Source organism: Lipotes vexillifer, unplaced genomic scaffold, assembly GCF_000442215.2.
Source record: "Lipotes vexillifer unplaced genomic scaffold, Lipotes_vexillifer_v1.1 scaffold232, whole genome shotgun sequence".
Lineage (NCBI taxonomy): Eukaryota > Metazoa > Chordata > Mammalia > Artiodactyla > Lipotidae > Lipotes > Lipotes vexillifer.
Genome location: NW_006793997.1, coordinates 721,641 through 738,056, shown reverse-complemented (window position 1 = coordinate 738,056; position 16,416 = coordinate 721,641). Strand labels below are relative to the sequence as shown.

Here is a 16,416-nt window from a genome sequence, read left to right as displayed (position 1 = left end):
CGGGTGGGGTGGGGAAGTGGCCAGAGAGTCTGGTGGGCCATGTAGGCCATTGGAAGGACTTGGGCTTTGAGCCCGAGGGCATGAGGAGCCGCCAGGGTGTTGAGCACAGGAGACGCAAGTTCCACTTTGGGTTTTAATGGGCTCCCTCTGGCTGCTGTGTTGAGACTAGACGGTAGGGCGAGGGTGGAACGGGGGGCCCGGTTGGGAGGCCGGTGCAGCACTCCAGGTGAAAAATGAGGGTGGCATGGCCCCGGGGAGGCGGTGGGGATGGGGGAAGGTGATCGAGAACAGATGGCTGCATTAGGCTCTCAGAACAGATGTCCACCGCACACCCCTTGGGCCTTGACCTGTCCTCATACCCAGCTTGCCTTCCGGGAGCGAGGATCAGTCAGCGAGAGAGGCCAGTGGCTATGTCTGGTTCCCCTGACAGTTCTGTATCTCATGGTGAGTTGACACATTAGCCTTCTGGTTTCCCTCGCCAGCCTCCTGCAAGTTTCTTTTGCATGAGTCAGCATCCCCGGGTGAGACTAGCTCTGAGATGCTGATGAGCCTGCAAACCTGGCCAGATCCAGACATTAACCTTGTGAGAATTTGGGGAGGCCGTTCTGTCAGCCTCTGTGGTGGCGGCCCAATCCCGTGCCTCGGCCGGCCGGGATGCGGTATAGATGCCTGCCGTCCTTGCTGTATCCCAGAAATTAGCTGGGCCGGGAGTGGAGAATAACGGTGATAAATCCTCAGCAAATAAGCGTTTTCCTTGGGCCTGACTCTGTTCTAGGTGCTTTAGTGATCTTAAGTCATGCCGTCCTCATAACAGCTCTGTGAGGTAGGGTCTGTAATTATCCCCACTTCACAGATGAGGAGCCTGAGGCACAGGGAAGTAAAGCAGCTTGTCCAAGTCCCCAGGCTAGTGAGGGGCAGAGCTGGGACCCAAATTGAGTTCTCTCTGCAGTCAGAGCATCTGCTTTATTTCTCTTGTACTTGGCTCACGGGGGAAATTCTCTCTACAAAACTACAAATGCGTGTACCTTTGACCCAGCAACTTTGCCTCTGGGAATTCATCCAATAACCCAAGTGACCATCCATAGGAGACCAGTTAAACAAACGATGGCACGTCTGTATGCTGCAGTACGAGGAGGCCTCTGAGAGTGAGGACGTGCTGTGTTCCAATGTGGAAAGATCCCCAGGGTACGTTATCAGGTGAAAAACTCAAGATGCAGAACTGCTATAGAGTATGTTCCCTTTTGTTTAAGAAAGGAGGAAAAATTAGAGTGCTTTGTTGTTTTCACTTGCGTATGCCTAAAGAAACATTAGAAGGATCTCCAAGGAGCTAATAAAAGCGGGGACCCTCGGAGGGTGGCTTGAGCAGTGAGCTGGATGGGACGGGACCGGCTGAGAGAAAACCTTCATTGAGTACCTCCTGCAGCCTTTTGAAGTTTGAATGGTGGGCATGTTTTACCTATTCAAAGCGTTCCCAGAGGTGCCCTTGTCCAGATCTGTTGTGAATAGCTTTCCTCAGGAGTGCGAGGCAGCCTGCATGTGCAGGTGCTCGCTGTACGGGGTGTGGGGGGGCAGGTGGTCAGTGGTTGTGAACGAGGCTGACCGAGGGTGGGAGCGTCTTGCTGGGCAAGGATGCGGGATACGGCCCCAGGCGTCTGCAACTGCAGCGCTTTAGCTGGGATTTCCCTGGAGGCAGTGAGCACAGAGCTGGGCTCTGGCGTCTCTCTGCCTGCATTCCTTGCCTCTCCTCCTACAGGGTTGTGTGAACTTGAGCCTTGATTTCTTCACTTGTGAAATGGGCATAATAGGCCTTGCCTCTGGGGATTTCTGGAGAGAATTAAATGAGAGAATGTGTAGGAAGCACATGATGTCTTTCCTCTTCTAGGAGCTGGCAGGGTCAGTGTAAACAACCTAGAGCCCGTGCCTGGCACAAAGTAAGGTGCTCAGAAACTGTTAACTGTTGTCACTGTTGTTAACGATCTATATTTGTGTCCTTGATTTATAAGAAAGTGAATCAAGAAAGAAAATCTAGGGTCAGGTATTATTTCTCAAAATAGTTGTCCACTAACTTAACAAAGGAAAACAAATATTCACCAAAATCTTTTGGCCAAAATTGGTTTTGTGGTTAAAGGCCTTAGGATATGAAGGTGAAATATAAAAGTTGTGCTTTTGTTCTTAAAAGAAAGCTAGTTTTGGAGAGATGGCAAGCTTTTTGTGGAGGAAGTAAAGGCATTGGGTTCTCTTAAGCCTGGTCCACGCACTCTAGGAGGTATGAGAAGTTACATGGTTGCCCAGCGTGGCTTGCTGTGCTGTGTGATGGCCAAGATAAACTGCATGTAGTTCCAATGCCGGGGGTTCTGTGCTCATCTCAGAGGAGGCCTCTCTTGGCATCAGGTGTGGCTGCCTTGGGGAGCCTGTGACTGCAGGTTACTTCCTGCCAGGAGGACAAAGGCAGGTGGCTTTGAGAACTGGAGCTTGGTCCCTGAGGCTTCCTGGGAACTTCTAAATTGAATCCACAGTTAGGGGCAGTGATTCTCATCCTGGGCTGCATACCTGGGGAGCTATAAAAACACTTCTTTCTCATGGTCAAGCTGTGCCCCAGACCATTTACATTAGCATCTCTGAGAACAGACACAGGCTTCAGCGTATTTTCAAGTGCCCCAGGTGCTCTGAGTGTTCAGCCAAGGTTGAGAACCGCTGGGTTAGAGGGAGGAGGGAGGCTTTTGGCAATTGTTAAGGCAAGTTTTAGCTCAGAGACCCACAGTGCCTGCCTGAATCAATGGTTCTCACACTTGAGTGTGTATAAGAATTTCCCATTAAGCTTATTCAAAATTCATATTCCAAGTCTTCACCCCCCAGAATATTCTTTTTCACTGGCTCTGAGGTGGGCCCCAGGAATGGACATTTTTAACAAGTGTCTTTCGGTGATGGTAATGTTAAGTAGTCCACACTGGGAGAGGCATCTAGGGCTCTTCTCAGCTTGGCTGGCTTCCTGCATGTTAACCTAGCATTCTGTCATTTCTTGATGATGTCATTTGATCTCATGTTCTTTGACCAGAAATGATCCTATAACTCTCCTGTCTTTTTCCGCTTATGGACAAGGGGTGTGGTTCTTTGTAGCCCTGAATGGTGGGGTTGTGCAGGGGAAAATGGGCATGGGAAAATACTTTCAACATCAAAGGTGATTCGGGAAGGTCCAGAAAATGAATAGAACTGTAACTTTTATCCTTTGAATATTGATAGCATTTTCCAAACTAACATTTGTACAGAATACATAAAACTTTTTATGCTAGGCTGACCTGTAGACGAAGTCCAGACTGCACACTTGTAAGTAAAGTTTTATTGGAAACAGCCACATCCCTTTGTTTACCTATTGTCTATGGCTGCTTTTGAGCTGCAGTAGCAGAGTTGAGTAGTTGCAATGGTGATCTCTGACCCACACAACCTAAAATATGTTCATCTATCCATCCAACAAAGATGAAGCACCATTATGTCAGGCACTGATCTAGGTACTGGGAATATGTCAGTGAACAAAACAGGTACAAATCTCTGCCCTTGTAGAACTTGTATACCTAGATGAATCTCAAATTCCATTGCTTCTAGGTACCAGGCAGATTATGTAAGTGCGTGAAGCAGGCTGTTGATGAGAGACAGTAGGGAGCAGTAGAGACTGTGGCAAACTGGGTAGTTTTCAGGGGGCAGCTACTAATCTATTCAAGCTCATTTTTATCCTATAGGGATGTGGGTCATTTTTGGCACGTAGTATGTGAAGAAGCAGGAAATCTGGGTTTTTTTCTTCCAGTTTAATTGAGATATAATTGATATACAACACTGTATAAGTTTAAGAAGTACAGCATAATGACTTGACTTACATACAGCATGAACTGATTACCACAGTAAGTTCAGTGAAAATCCGTCCTCTCATATAGATACAAAATTAAAGAAATGGAAAAAAATTTTTTCGTTATGATGAGAACTCTTAGGGTTTACTCTCTTAACTTTCATATATAGCATACAGCAGTGTTAATTATATGTATCATGTTGTACATTACGTCCCTAGCACTTATTTATCTTATAAGTGGAAGTTAGTACCTTTTGACTGCCTTCATCCAATTCCCCCTCCCCCCCCACCTTGGATAACCACAAATCTGATCTCTTTTGCTATGAGTTTGTTTGTTCTTTTTGAAGTATAATTGACCTATGTTAGTTCCTGTTACACAACACAGTGATTTGATATTTCTGTACATTTCAAAATGATCACCACGATAAGTCTAGTTACGATTTGTCATTTTACAAAGATCATACATAGTTATTGACTATATTTCCCGCACCATATATTTCATACCCATGACTCATTTATCTCTCTCACCTATTTCTCACCTTCCCCTCCCCACTGGCAACCACCTGTTTGTTCTTTGTATATATGACTCTCTGTTTTGTTATATTTGTTCTTTTTTGTTTGTTTGTTTTTTAGATTCCACATACAAGTGAAATCATACAGTATTTGTCTTTTTCTGTCTGACTTATTTTGCTTAGCATAAGTGAAGGATCACTTTTCTGCCTAGAGCAGAAAGTCCCCTCTTTTAATTAAAAATCTAAAATTAAAAAAGAATCATGGCTAAAAATTTGTCCCACTAGGTGGCAGCATACTATCACAAGTAGAAGCTCATATGGGAGACGCCACTGTCTCTGTCCCTAATTAACAAACATTAATTTATTGTTTGCTTCTGAAGGGCACAATGCTGACACCATATGTCCTTTTCTCCCCAGGAAAGCTGGTATATGAGCGTATCTTTTCCATGTGTATGGATAATCACAGCATCTTACCAGGTAATGTCTTAGCTTTTCCATGGGTTTCATGCTGCCCTCAAGTCAGGATTAGAAGGTTTATATCAAGTCAGGGTTTGTTGAGACCTGAAATAAAGGTTTTTTTTGTCTGTTTGTTTGTTTTGGTGTGTTAAAAGTTAAAGAAACGGCTTTACGGATTTCTGATCATCTCAGTCTTCAAAAAACATTAGATTTTCCAACAGCCCAGCTAGGGATTTGGGCAAGTAATTTGAATCTGCAAGAATGAAGAGGTATTACAATTAGATTCAACTGAACATTTATACCAACTTCAAGTTCTCTGCTGCTGGACGTTTAAATATTTTTCCTATATGTTTTTCCTAAGAAGCAAATTACTTTATAAAACCAACTTTATATTAAGGAACAATGTCAAATAAATCAGTAATAACAGATGCTTTGAATCTACATTCTATGCCCAAGTGATGTTTGCATTAAATTTATTGCCACTCAGTTTTAAACTCTCAGGAGGTTATAATGGGACAGCTAGATCACAAATTTCTTTTGTCACATAAATGATGATGATGGGGCCAGCAGCATGGAGCGCCCAGCAACGGCGTCCTTTCCCTCTTATTCCTCCTTTCAAGTTCCTAGCGCTGCTGAGAGGAAGGGCGCTCATCTGTACAAGTTAGAACAAGCTCACTCCACCTTCATCCCACCTCCTTCTGCTTCTAGCAGCGGCACTTCCCTGGAGGATGCAGAGATGGCATCTGACAGTACCCGTAGTGTGATCTCTTTTCTTTTTGTCTGTTTATCTGTCTTGCCTTTCTGTCTCTTTCTTTCCCCCTTCCTTCCTTCCTTCCTTCCTCTTTCTCTCTTTTGCTCTCTTTCACTGTGTTTCTTTTTTCTCTCCTTTTCTCTCTTTCTTTCCTTTTTTTCTTTCCTTTTTTTCCTTTCTTACCTTCCTTCCTTCCTTCCATCTATCTATATTGTTAAAAACTATTTAATATGTACATTTCTCAGAGAGAAAGACAGAACTCTACAGACCTTTAGGGTTAGAAAAGCTCTTAGGAATCACCTTGTCTCATTGTAGGTGGGCAGACCCAGTGGGGAAGAGTCAGGGACTTGCCCACAGCCCTGCCACCAGCTAGCGAGAGCCTGGTTCTTAGCGCTGGGCCTGCGCCATCGAATATGGTGGCCACTGGTCACGTGGGGCTCTTGAGCACTAGAGATGTGGCCAGTCCAAACTGAGATGTGCTGTGAATATAAAAAAAATAAAATACCCTGGATTTCAGAGACTTCTTTTTTTCTTTTGGCTACACTGAGTGGCATGCGGGATCGTAGTTCCCCGACCAGGGATCAAACCCATGCCCCCTACAATGGAAGTGCAGAGTCTTAACCACTGGGCCACCAGGGAAGTCCCTCAGAGACTTATACAAATAAAAGACCATGAAGCATCTCACTAATTTTTAAGTTGATTACATGTTGAACTGATATTTTAGATAAATTGGATTAAATGAAGTATATTGTTAAAATTTCACCTGTTTTGTTTTAGCTTTTTGAATGCTGCTCACATGATATTTCCACTGGACACTGCTGTTCTAGACCCTCCCCTCCACCACATCATACCTGCAATTTTTTTTTTTTACATATTTATTAGAGTATAATTGCTTTACAATGGTGTTTTAGTTTCTGCTTTATAACAAAGTGAATCAGTTATACATATACACATGTTCCCATATCTCTTCCCTCTTGCGTCTCCCTCCCTCCCACCCTCCCTATCCCACCCCTCTAGGTGGTCACAAAGCACCGAGCTGATCTCCCTGTGCTATGCGGCTGCTTCTCACTAGCTATCTACCTTACGTTTGGTAGTGTATATATGTCCAACAGCTCCTCCCACATTCTAGGCTTCTCAAGACTTGGAGGCAGGGACAAGCCTGATAGAAAGGGCTTCTCTGTCAACTTAAGGAGTTGGGAAACTCGGGTGCATTTATTTTACACTTGCCAACTTCTCTTCCATATGCTATGCCAGCAGCAGTAAATTCTTAGCCTGCAGGCAGAAATAAACCCAGACAGGTGTTTTCTTTGGCTATAACAGTATTCTTTAAAATGCTTCTTCATATAGTTTCTACTTCTTCCTGTTGTTGTATACCTAACTGCTTAAAAATATTTATATTACCTGACTGGCCCCTAAGGGCATTTGTGTTTGCACCTATTGCAATAGTTTTCCTTCCTCTTAGTTTTCACTAACTATACAAACAACATTTTAGGGCTAGTTAAGGAAGAATTACTAATAACTTTCTCCCTACCTAAACTATAAAAATTCAAAATAAAAGGCTACTTTCATGTTCACTTTTAGTTTTTATCTAAATATACTAATTAGCACGTTTATCGCTAAATTCTTCCCTCCCAAAATACCTTTTTTTTTTTTTTTACCTTGAATCAGGCTTTTGCTTTCTTGAAAATAATTTCATTTTCCCTCCTTTCAGTTAAAATCTTCATCTGCATGTGTTTTCTGCTTCCCAGAACCTGAAAGGGAGAGGGGCAGACTTTTCTCAAAAACATCAATAATGTTGGGGATGACTCTTAACAGTAATTATGAAGAAAGCTTTTGAAACCTACTATGCAGAATTCTGCCTAAAGAAATTATGTGGAGAGAGAAGTCCGGTGGCATGTGTACTCATTCTTTCCATTTGAATCAAGTTCAGATTGTGAACTTAGTATTTGAGCCCTTTACCTTCAGGAGTTTTAACTAAGGCATAGCTCTTATGACCTCAGAAAGATACCAGTGTCCTTTGGGCTCACGGAAAGTACATGCTACTAGCTGTGGCAGTTTTTCCCCAACATTTCTTAATCCAGCATGTGAGTGAAGAGGCAATGTACTCCAAGTGATAAAACAATTCTATTTCCATGTTGGGAGAAATAACTTGGGTTTATTGTGTTGTGGCTCTCCTCATCAACTGGGGGCATTCCTATCTTCAGTTTTTCTCCATGGCTGATGTAAGCTGCATCTGGATAAGCAATGTCCTTAACTGAACTGCCATTTCAGGCACATATTAAGGTGACGTGGCACCCCTATAAGCCTTGTTATGTAAAGAGACCTCTCACTGCCAGGGTACAGACTTGGCAAATGAAAGAGAACTAGAGTCGCTGGTGTCCTCCCTCCTCCTAAAATATCCACAGAAGTTAGGGTTGAAAAAAGAAGCACAATGAAAGAAAAATAAGTGAGAACTAGAGGAAAATATCTTTGCTCTTTGTTACATCAAAGCCTCTTTTTAATTAATTTCCAAATTCTGAATTCATTCTCCATGTAGCAGCTCAAGCACTGAAGTATAAGTCATATCATGTCATGCCATTCCTCTGCTCAGAACTCTTCAGGGAGTTTCCATCATACTTAGAAAAACTCTCAGACTCCTCACCAAGGCTGCAACCCTGCATGACCTGGTTTGTGATGCCTGCTTTCCCACTTCTTGCTCTCACCACTTTGGCTCCCTTTCCTGTTCTTTGACCACACCAGAGGTCATACCTACCACAGGGCCTTTGCACTTGCTGTTTCTTCCTCCTGGAATACATTTCCTCCACATCTAAGCATGGCTAGCTCCTTTTTATAATTCAGGGCTCAGCTCAAATGCTACGTCTGCAGGAGCCTTCTCTGACTGGCACCCTGTCTAATTAATCCCCACCCCCCTGCCAGATTAACTCAGGTCACTCTCTATTCCATACGTAGTTTTATATCTTTCATAGTGTTGATTGCTATTGAACGTTATCTTGTTTGCATGCTTATTCTTTTCTGTGTTTATTATGTTTCTTCCCCCACTGGAATGTAAGCTTCATGAGGGAAGGGTCTCTCTTATGTGCTGTTATCTGCCTGGAGCCTAGAATACCACTTTTAGTTGGTTCCTAAGACGTTTGTATTGAGCAAATGAAGTAATGTAATATTGAGTTTTCTGTAACATTTTTTTTCTTCTAGTTTTGTTTATTTACTTTTTTCTATAATATTTTAAAGTCCTGCATAACATAATCCTTTTCCTGAATTATCCCTTGAGCTGGAAGGAAAGCCTAAAGCCTTTATATTGCATATGCAGATTATTGTATAGCTTTCAGTCAATGTGTACACGCAGGGCAACTTGCCTTTGGTGTGATGTCCAGCTCTCTCTGGCAGCCCGAATCCCTGTCATCCCACCCTTTGCTGCTGCACTCCGTTCCCTCAACTGAAAAGCAAGAGTTTTTCTCAGATGACCTCAGAGACTTATTTTTGCTTTTTGGTCTTAAATCACATGATTTGGTCATATGAAGGGAAATTAACCCCACCTCTCCCTTTTCCAAGAGGCAAGATTGACAAACGAGTTTAAGAATAACCCTTAACTTTTCCTGTCTGGATCTCTTGGAACTTGAAAAAAAGTTACTCTGAAGTGCACCGGTTCAGGCCAGGAAAGGGAAAATGGTAATTTCCCTTCCCTTTGAAAATGGCAAGTGAAAAATTCTCGAATGAATGAAGCATGCCAGAACGTCCAAAAATAGACAAATCCTTGAGATTGCAATTCCAAAATATCTGCCGTTGTGATTAGTGACTGTTCTCAGCTCCTGAAGTACCTAGAGTTTTATCTTTTTGCTGATTCCATAGATATTTTGATCACCTTAATAGTGTGCCACCAAGTAGCAGAAAGTAGAATCAGGGATGAAACATGACCCACTGAACAACAAGATGAGACCAACCAACAAGCTAATGTTCATCTGTTATGTTCTGTAGTGATTAATTTCTCCTGTTTTGATTGAATCCTGAAAGTGTAAAGCACACCCAGTGGTGGGATCGGGCTCCAATTTGTGTGGAAATCATTTAGAAGAAATCATTTTCAAGTAAGAGTTCAACAGTGGCCTTCTTGGTGTTGATGAGTTTTTTGTCGTTTGTTTCTGTTTTCATTTTTCCGTACTCTTTTCCATTCCTTATTAAGATGTATGTCATGATTGGGCTTGGTTGTCAGTGCCAGAAAACTCAAAATCACAGTAAGGACGATCAGGGCTAGTTGGGCAGCCAGCCCGTGGTGCCAACAATCCTGACTTCGGTCTTGCTCTTGTGGTTCAAGATGGTTATGGAGGTCACAGCCATCGTATCTGCATTCTAGCCGGCAGGAAGGAAGAAGGAATGAAGATCAAGCCCTTTCCCTTACAGCTAGTTCCCAGACCTTGCACTTTTGTTTATATCCTGGGACCAGAACTTGGTCACATGGCCACACTGAGCTGCAAGGATGGCCGTACGCCCAGCAGAAAATGAGAGAGTTCTATTAAAGAGGAAGAGAGTAGATAAGAGGGGAAAGTGGCAGTTTTGCCACAAAGTGACTCAAGTCTTAGTGCCATATTGAGCTGGCAGCCTAACTCTGGCTGGTTTCTCACCTCAGAGTCTTTGATTTACCTTTCAAGTCTGGTCCATGTGATATTTAGAGCACAGACACTGATCGATCACATTTAATATTACAGTTGCAGGTTCCTCAAGCATCTGGAATTCTCAATAGTAATCACCATAATTACTGGTGGGTACACCAAGAACCTCTGGATGAAATTAGAGGCAGTGGCTAAGAATATAGGCTGCGGAGCCAAGACTGCCTGAGTTGAATTCTAACTCTTACGTGTGTTTTTTGTTTTTTTTTTTTCATTAGTTCATGTCTTTTATTAACCAATACACAATTACTTGTCTTCTGGTTTGTTGAAACAATAGGTCAGACAACATTTGCCACGATAATGTCTGTCAAAGCGGCTGACCATGAAAGCTCCAGCACCACGCTTACCTGAAGGGCGCTCCCGCCGAAGGCGACTGATTTTGCCGTCCTCCTCCACCTTATGGTGTTTCAGGGCGGCCAGCTTAGCCTTCTTTCTCTTATGCTTGTTCTGCCTGGGAGTGGTGTAAGACTTCCTCCTTTTCTTAGCACCACCACGAAGTCTCAACGCAAGATGAAGGGTGGACTCCTTTTGAGTGTTGCGGTCAGACAGAGTACGTCCATCTTCCAGTTGCTTGCCAGCAAAGATCAGTCTTTGCTGGTCAGGAGGAATTCCTTCCTTATCCTGGATCTTGACCTTTACCTTTTCTGTCATATCCGAGGGTTCGACCTCGAGAGTGACGGTCTTCCCTTTCAGGGTCTTCACGAAAATCTGCGTATTGGCGGCGGTGCCACCGCAGATGGCAGGTCCAAAAGGAACTCTTACATCGGTTTCCTGTGTGCCCTGGGCAGGTCCCTAAACTTCTCTGTGCCTTGCCCTCTGTGTCTGTGAAAGAGGACAATAAAAGTATATAACTTGGAGGGTTCTTGTGGGGATTAGGTGAGCTGATGTCTATACACTCTGAACGGCGCCTGGCACTTAGAAAGCCTTTGTGTGTCAGCTATCATTGTCACCAGTTGTTTCCTAATAATAATGATATTTGGAAGGAAAAACATAGAAGGACTGGGTGCCCCACTCCTTCTTCTGCTCCATTGTAACTTTTTTTTGTCCTAGGACTCATAGCAGCTCTAACAGATCCCAAGAATTAGGGGGCTGATAGATATTATTTTTGTTTTACAGATCACTTCTCTCCAGAGAATGTAAATGACACAGCCAAAGAAACATGCTTAAATTGGTTTTTCAAGATTGCATCCATCAGGGAACTCATTCCGAGATTGTATCCTTTTTTTCTGTCTGATGGTTTTAAAGATAGGCTGCAAGAGTTGCACTGCTAATAGAAGCCATGTAATGGGCTGCCCTGAAATTCCTGTTGAAAATGCAGTTCTGTTACGGTTGCTAGCCTGGAAGTACAGGGCCAGCCACATTGTCCATGAGGACCTTGGACTCTGGCTCTCCCCAGTTTTCTGTTTTTTAACTTTGACTATAGTGCCATGTACCAGGCTTTTGTTTCCCTGAGGAACATTCCCACATTAATTTTCTCAATTAAAATGCTTCATCTTTTTGTGTTTTCTCTGGTTTCAAGAACTTGAAAGGAACAGGGTCAAGCTTCTCTGCACAAACACCAGTGTTGAAGGACAGAGAATTCAACTTATACACAAATGGAATCTTAGTTCTCTAAGTTTCATCCTTTTCCCCATAAAGCCTCGATTGGAAATGCTCAAAACCCAGTTTAAATTTCAGCATGCAACCATAAATCAGCATACAATGTTTTCCAGATTTTATTATAAATAAATATAAAACCTTGAAAACCAAATATAGAAACCACAAGCCACTCACTAATTTAATTCTCTGGATTGTTGAGAGTCACTGTGGCCCCCTCTCCTGAAGGCACACCTAGTTCTCTGCATGAATAGTTTAGGCTTTTCCCCATAGGGAACAGACCATCTGGAAAATGTCTTCCTTAACAGAATGTTTTTGTAGCTATGTAGAAGCATCCATCCTGAAGTGTAACAAGTTCCTCTCCAAAACGTAAGGCTCTTCTTAAAGTCTGGGACCATACATTTCCAAAACATTTTTCTCTCACATATGCCTGTGCACACACGTACACACACATGCTAATGACGATGTAATAGCAGCTGTGGTTCTTTGAGTGCTTGTAGAAGATGTGGTGTTAAGCGCCTTCCATCCATTTTCTCGTTTAATCCAAGTGAGAACTTCAAGTAGAGAGATAGCTTCTTTATCTCCATTTTACAGGGAAGAAAACCCAAGCTGGGAGCGGTCGGATGACTACTCATGGAAGTTCAGCTCAACTGTATTTGAATCCTGGCTCTGCTTTTACTAGCTGTGTGGTCTTGAGAAAGTTACTTAGCATCTCTGACCCCCAGTCTCCTCTGTGAAAAAGGCCCTAAGAAGGGGTCTTTGAGGGTCTGGTGAGCTGGACACACCACACTGGGAGTGACACCCGTGGGCCCTCACTCACTGTCTTTGCGGCTGCTGTCCAAGATGATGTCAGAAGGAAAAGCCTTTGCCCCTAAGCCCTTTGCTACTCTGGGTCACCTCGGACATTGTCCTGAGAGTAGTTTTGCAGAGCCGGGAGAAACCAGATCTGCTTTCTGCAGAGCTGCTGAAATACTGAGTGATGTTGGATCCCGTCTAGATAATCAGCTCCTCAAAGCCATGGGCTGACTCACGGTGCTCTGAGGAATAGTTGGGTTGGATTTAGAATGTGTACCAAATGTGTTTGATTGGGATCTGGGAATGCCTGGGTAAGTTTGTGGGGATAACATGGTGCTGAAGAAAGAGTTACTTTGCCTCACCAGTTGGGGGAGAATAATGCCCAAGGCAGATGGAAGTCCCACGTGGCAGGAGGAATAAATAAGTCACAGTTCACACTGAGGGGGATGCTGTTGTTAGCCTGAGGTGCTAGGTGTCAGGTGCTAGGAAGGGGCGGGGCACAGGGCGGCAAATCAGTACCAAAGGAATATAGATACGACGAAAATATCAAGAAGGTCAAGGAGTGACCTGTCAATGGAAAATAATTGGGGGACAAAAATTGTTAAATTAGTAAAATAAATGTGACCTCAAGCAGGAAAAGGGTGAAGGTTAGACTCCAGCACTGAGCAAATGGTAAAGATAAAAGAAACCATTCAAAGAATGAATCGTGGCAAGAGAGAAAGACTTGTTACATGGCCTTAGAAGACTCAAACTTTGACCTTGGTTTCGTTCTGAAGCTTGATTTCCCCCCCTGCATTTAGGAAGTCTAGCTTTTTTTATTAAAAAAAAAAAGAAAGAACAGAGTTCTCCCAGGGGGTGTAATGCCGCTGTCTTTTTGTCTCTAACAGGGGGATTTCAGAGTGTCTGCCCCGGCTGACTTGCATGGTCCGAGGGATCGGGGACCCTCTGGTGTCGGTGTACGCCAGGGCCTACCTGTGCAGGGTAAGCTGCGTCCCTGCACTCGCGCCTGTGACCGTGTCCTGTCTCCTCTAATGTTCACGCTTCTCCCTCCCCGCCAACTCACCAGTCACTGGAAGGACTTTATTAGCTGCTAATTTTAGAGCACGGCTTGTTCGCAGAAAGCAGAACTGTAGGATTCCTTTTCAAAATTAATTTCAAAGTAGACCCACTTACCAGTAACTCTAATTAGGGGGTATTTAAGGTCATCGTCTTAGAAACGAACTAAGTTTCAGAACTAATTGTTTCTCCCTTCTTGCTGGGAAGGAGGCTCCCAAAGCCTTTCGGCTGATAGGTTGCTTTTCATTGACTCGAAACATGCTTTCCCTTTGTCTTTGAATTTGATCGTATTATTAGTTTTTTGGTCTCTGTATTAAAGAGTTGGATCGGAGTGCGAGTTGGTGAGGGCAGTCTGGCAGGGAGAGGCGCCTGGTGACGGCGGGCATCAGGGTCTGGGTCGCTTGGCCTTGGAGGGCTGCTCTGCTGGTGAGGATTGTAAATCACTCAGCCTTTCTCTTCTTTAAAGCACCGTGAAGCTCCTACTTAAAACTAGTAAGTTTTTCATTTATGAAAAATGCACCCTGTGGAGAGTTTACAGTCGTTTTTCTTCAACTCACATGGGGCCTTTGCCTCTGGCAGCTTTCTGTGGGAGTCCCCCTTGCTAGTTCCGTTGGCATTGTTCACCTTTAGAGAGGGGTTATTGCCCCTGTTCTTTAGGGTCCTGATGAACCCCAGACTTCCAGTGTTAAGAAATCAGAAGGCGAGGACCGTAGCCTTTGATCTGCTTCTTTTATGTGACGTCTATCAAATGACAGAAGCCCTGTGGTCTCCAGTGTCACAAAGAAATCAAACAGTCATTGCCCTCAGAGTGAGTAGCAGACATCCTTAGGAAGGATACTTTTTATAGGTCCACTCCCTGATAAGGGAGAAAAGAAAAAAAGAAAGAAAGAAAAAGCTTTCCATTAAAGGGCACTTGCTCCCTTGTAGTGACCGAGGCCCAAGCATTTACGCATTGCCATCTGCTTGAAACTTGGCGTGGATTTTTCATACGGGAAAATATCAGATGTGTTTCCTAGAGCTTCGGCTTTGGAATATCGGGAGCTTGAACGCTCCAGCCATGTCAGTGTTTGCTGAGGGCCTATTCTGTGCAAAATGCTGCTGGATCCCGCGGTGGGATGAAAGGATACCATCACTTGTGTATTTGTGCTCTGCTGCCTTTCCCCTTGTAGGGCACATCACATTCTTTGAACTCACCTTGACGTCAGTAATAGTAGAATAATAAAGATCTAGAGTCTCAGTGTGTTTTATGACACACAGTTATTAAACAGAAATCAGAAAGTGGGTGGAAATTTCCATTCCTTAAAAACCTGTTCCAGTTTTAAAGTTTGAAGTAAGGTACACAACCTAGTGAAAGATGATATTTGTTGCATGTAACGTGCCTTTGCATGCATGACAGATGCAACTTTAAAACTCAGTGGCAATGAGGAGAGATTACAGACCCACCCTAGGAAAGCTGGTGACGAGATGCACTGTATCTGAAATCATTTGTGTCAATTTAGGCAGAGCACTGATTTCCCTGGTTGGGTAGTTACTGAAAATCTTTTGATATAAAAAGAAGGAGACAGTGTGCATTAGTAAGGATTCTTTCAATTGCAAGTGGCAAAACCCCAATTCATAGTACTTTGAAGCAGAAGGGGGGAAATTGTTGGCCTTTGCGTCTGAAGAGCCTGGGGTAGGGCATGCATGGCAGACCCAGGGCCCCCAGACCATGCCGAGAATTGTCTCCTCCCTCATTGCTCAGCTCTGCTCTCCTCTGTGTGACTGCACTCTGAGGCTTTCTTTTTCCATGTGGTGGAAAGACTTCCATCCTCTTGACTTAGGAACTCCAGTGGCAAGAGTGCCTTTTCTGCAGTAGTTCCAGCCAGAGCTTCAGGGCAGAAACTCACTGCACCACCTTGGGTCCCTTGTCCATAGATAGACCGGTCACTGTGGCCATGGGATGGGATATGCCTACGGACTGAGGCTGGGTCACGTGCCCACCCCTGCAGCTCAGGGTCGGCTGGGTACGGCTCTGCCACAGACCTCCTGGTCTGAGAGGGAAGTTTGATTCCCCGAAGACAAATCCACTTTACTGATTCCAGAAACAAAGGGAATGAATGCCAGGCAGGCAGAAACAGCAGATGGAAATCATGAGTAACTACCCTTGCTACTCTAGGTAGAAATCTTTTAGACCCAAGCAGATTTCCAAGCTGCTCATTTGGCTTTATGGGAAGACATAAACAAAACACAAAGGCAGGGCTTCCCTGGTGGCGCAGTGGTTGAGAGTCCACCTGCCGATGCGGGGGACACGGGTTCGTGCCCCAGTCCGGGGAGATCCCACATGCCGCGGAGCAGCTGGGCCTGTGAGCCATGGCCGCAGGGCCTGTGCGTCTGGAGCCTGTGCTCCGCAGCGGGAGAGGCCACAACGGTGAGAGGCCCGCGTACCGCAAAAAAAAAAAAAAAAGGCACTGAGTAGGCAGGGCATGGGGGGACCTCAGAGCTGTTTATTAAAGGAAAGTATGATTAACTCCTAAGTCATGGCCCCTTCAGTTCCTCTCCACTGCTTGTCCACTGGGCTTTTTTTTTTGCTGTCGCCTAACAGGTAATTATTGCCTTTTCTACAAAATGATCAGTGGAAGGAAAGACAATAGAATCAGAACACAGTAGAAGTGGATCTGACATTTGTTGTTAGTATTTTTTTTTAAATCTCTGTGCCTGTCCTTGGAAGCATCCCCAACAGCCATAGAGATGCCCTTGGAATTTACCGCCCCAGTG

The 16,416-nt window shown here is 44.1% G+C and overlaps 2 protein-coding genes across 2 annotated transcripts in view; one reads left to right on the top strand and one right to left on the bottom strand.

Moving 5' to 3' along the window:
* VPS35L (VPS35 endosomal protein sorting factor like) overlaps positions 1-16,416 on the top strand; it is a 132,667-nt gene that overhangs the window by 31,108 nt on the left and 85,143 nt on the right. Inside the window, 4 exon segments of the mRNA XM_007466923.1 lie at positions 4,768-4,827; positions 11,332-11,428; positions 12,133-12,180; positions 13,494-13,587. Of these exon segments, the coding sequence (XP_007466985.1) occupies positions 4,768-4,827; positions 11,332-11,428; positions 12,133-12,180; positions 13,494-13,587 (299 nt within the window).
* Positions 10,462-11,244, bottom strand: LOC103076597 (ubiquitin-like). Its single transcript, XM_007466963.1, has 2 exons — positions 11,206-11,244; positions 10,462-10,986 (listed from the first exon to the last, which is right to left on the bottom strand). Exons 1-2 carry the CDS (start codon positions 11,242-11,244, stop codon positions 10,462-10,464), a joined length of 564 nt encoding a protein of 187 aa, XP_007467025.1.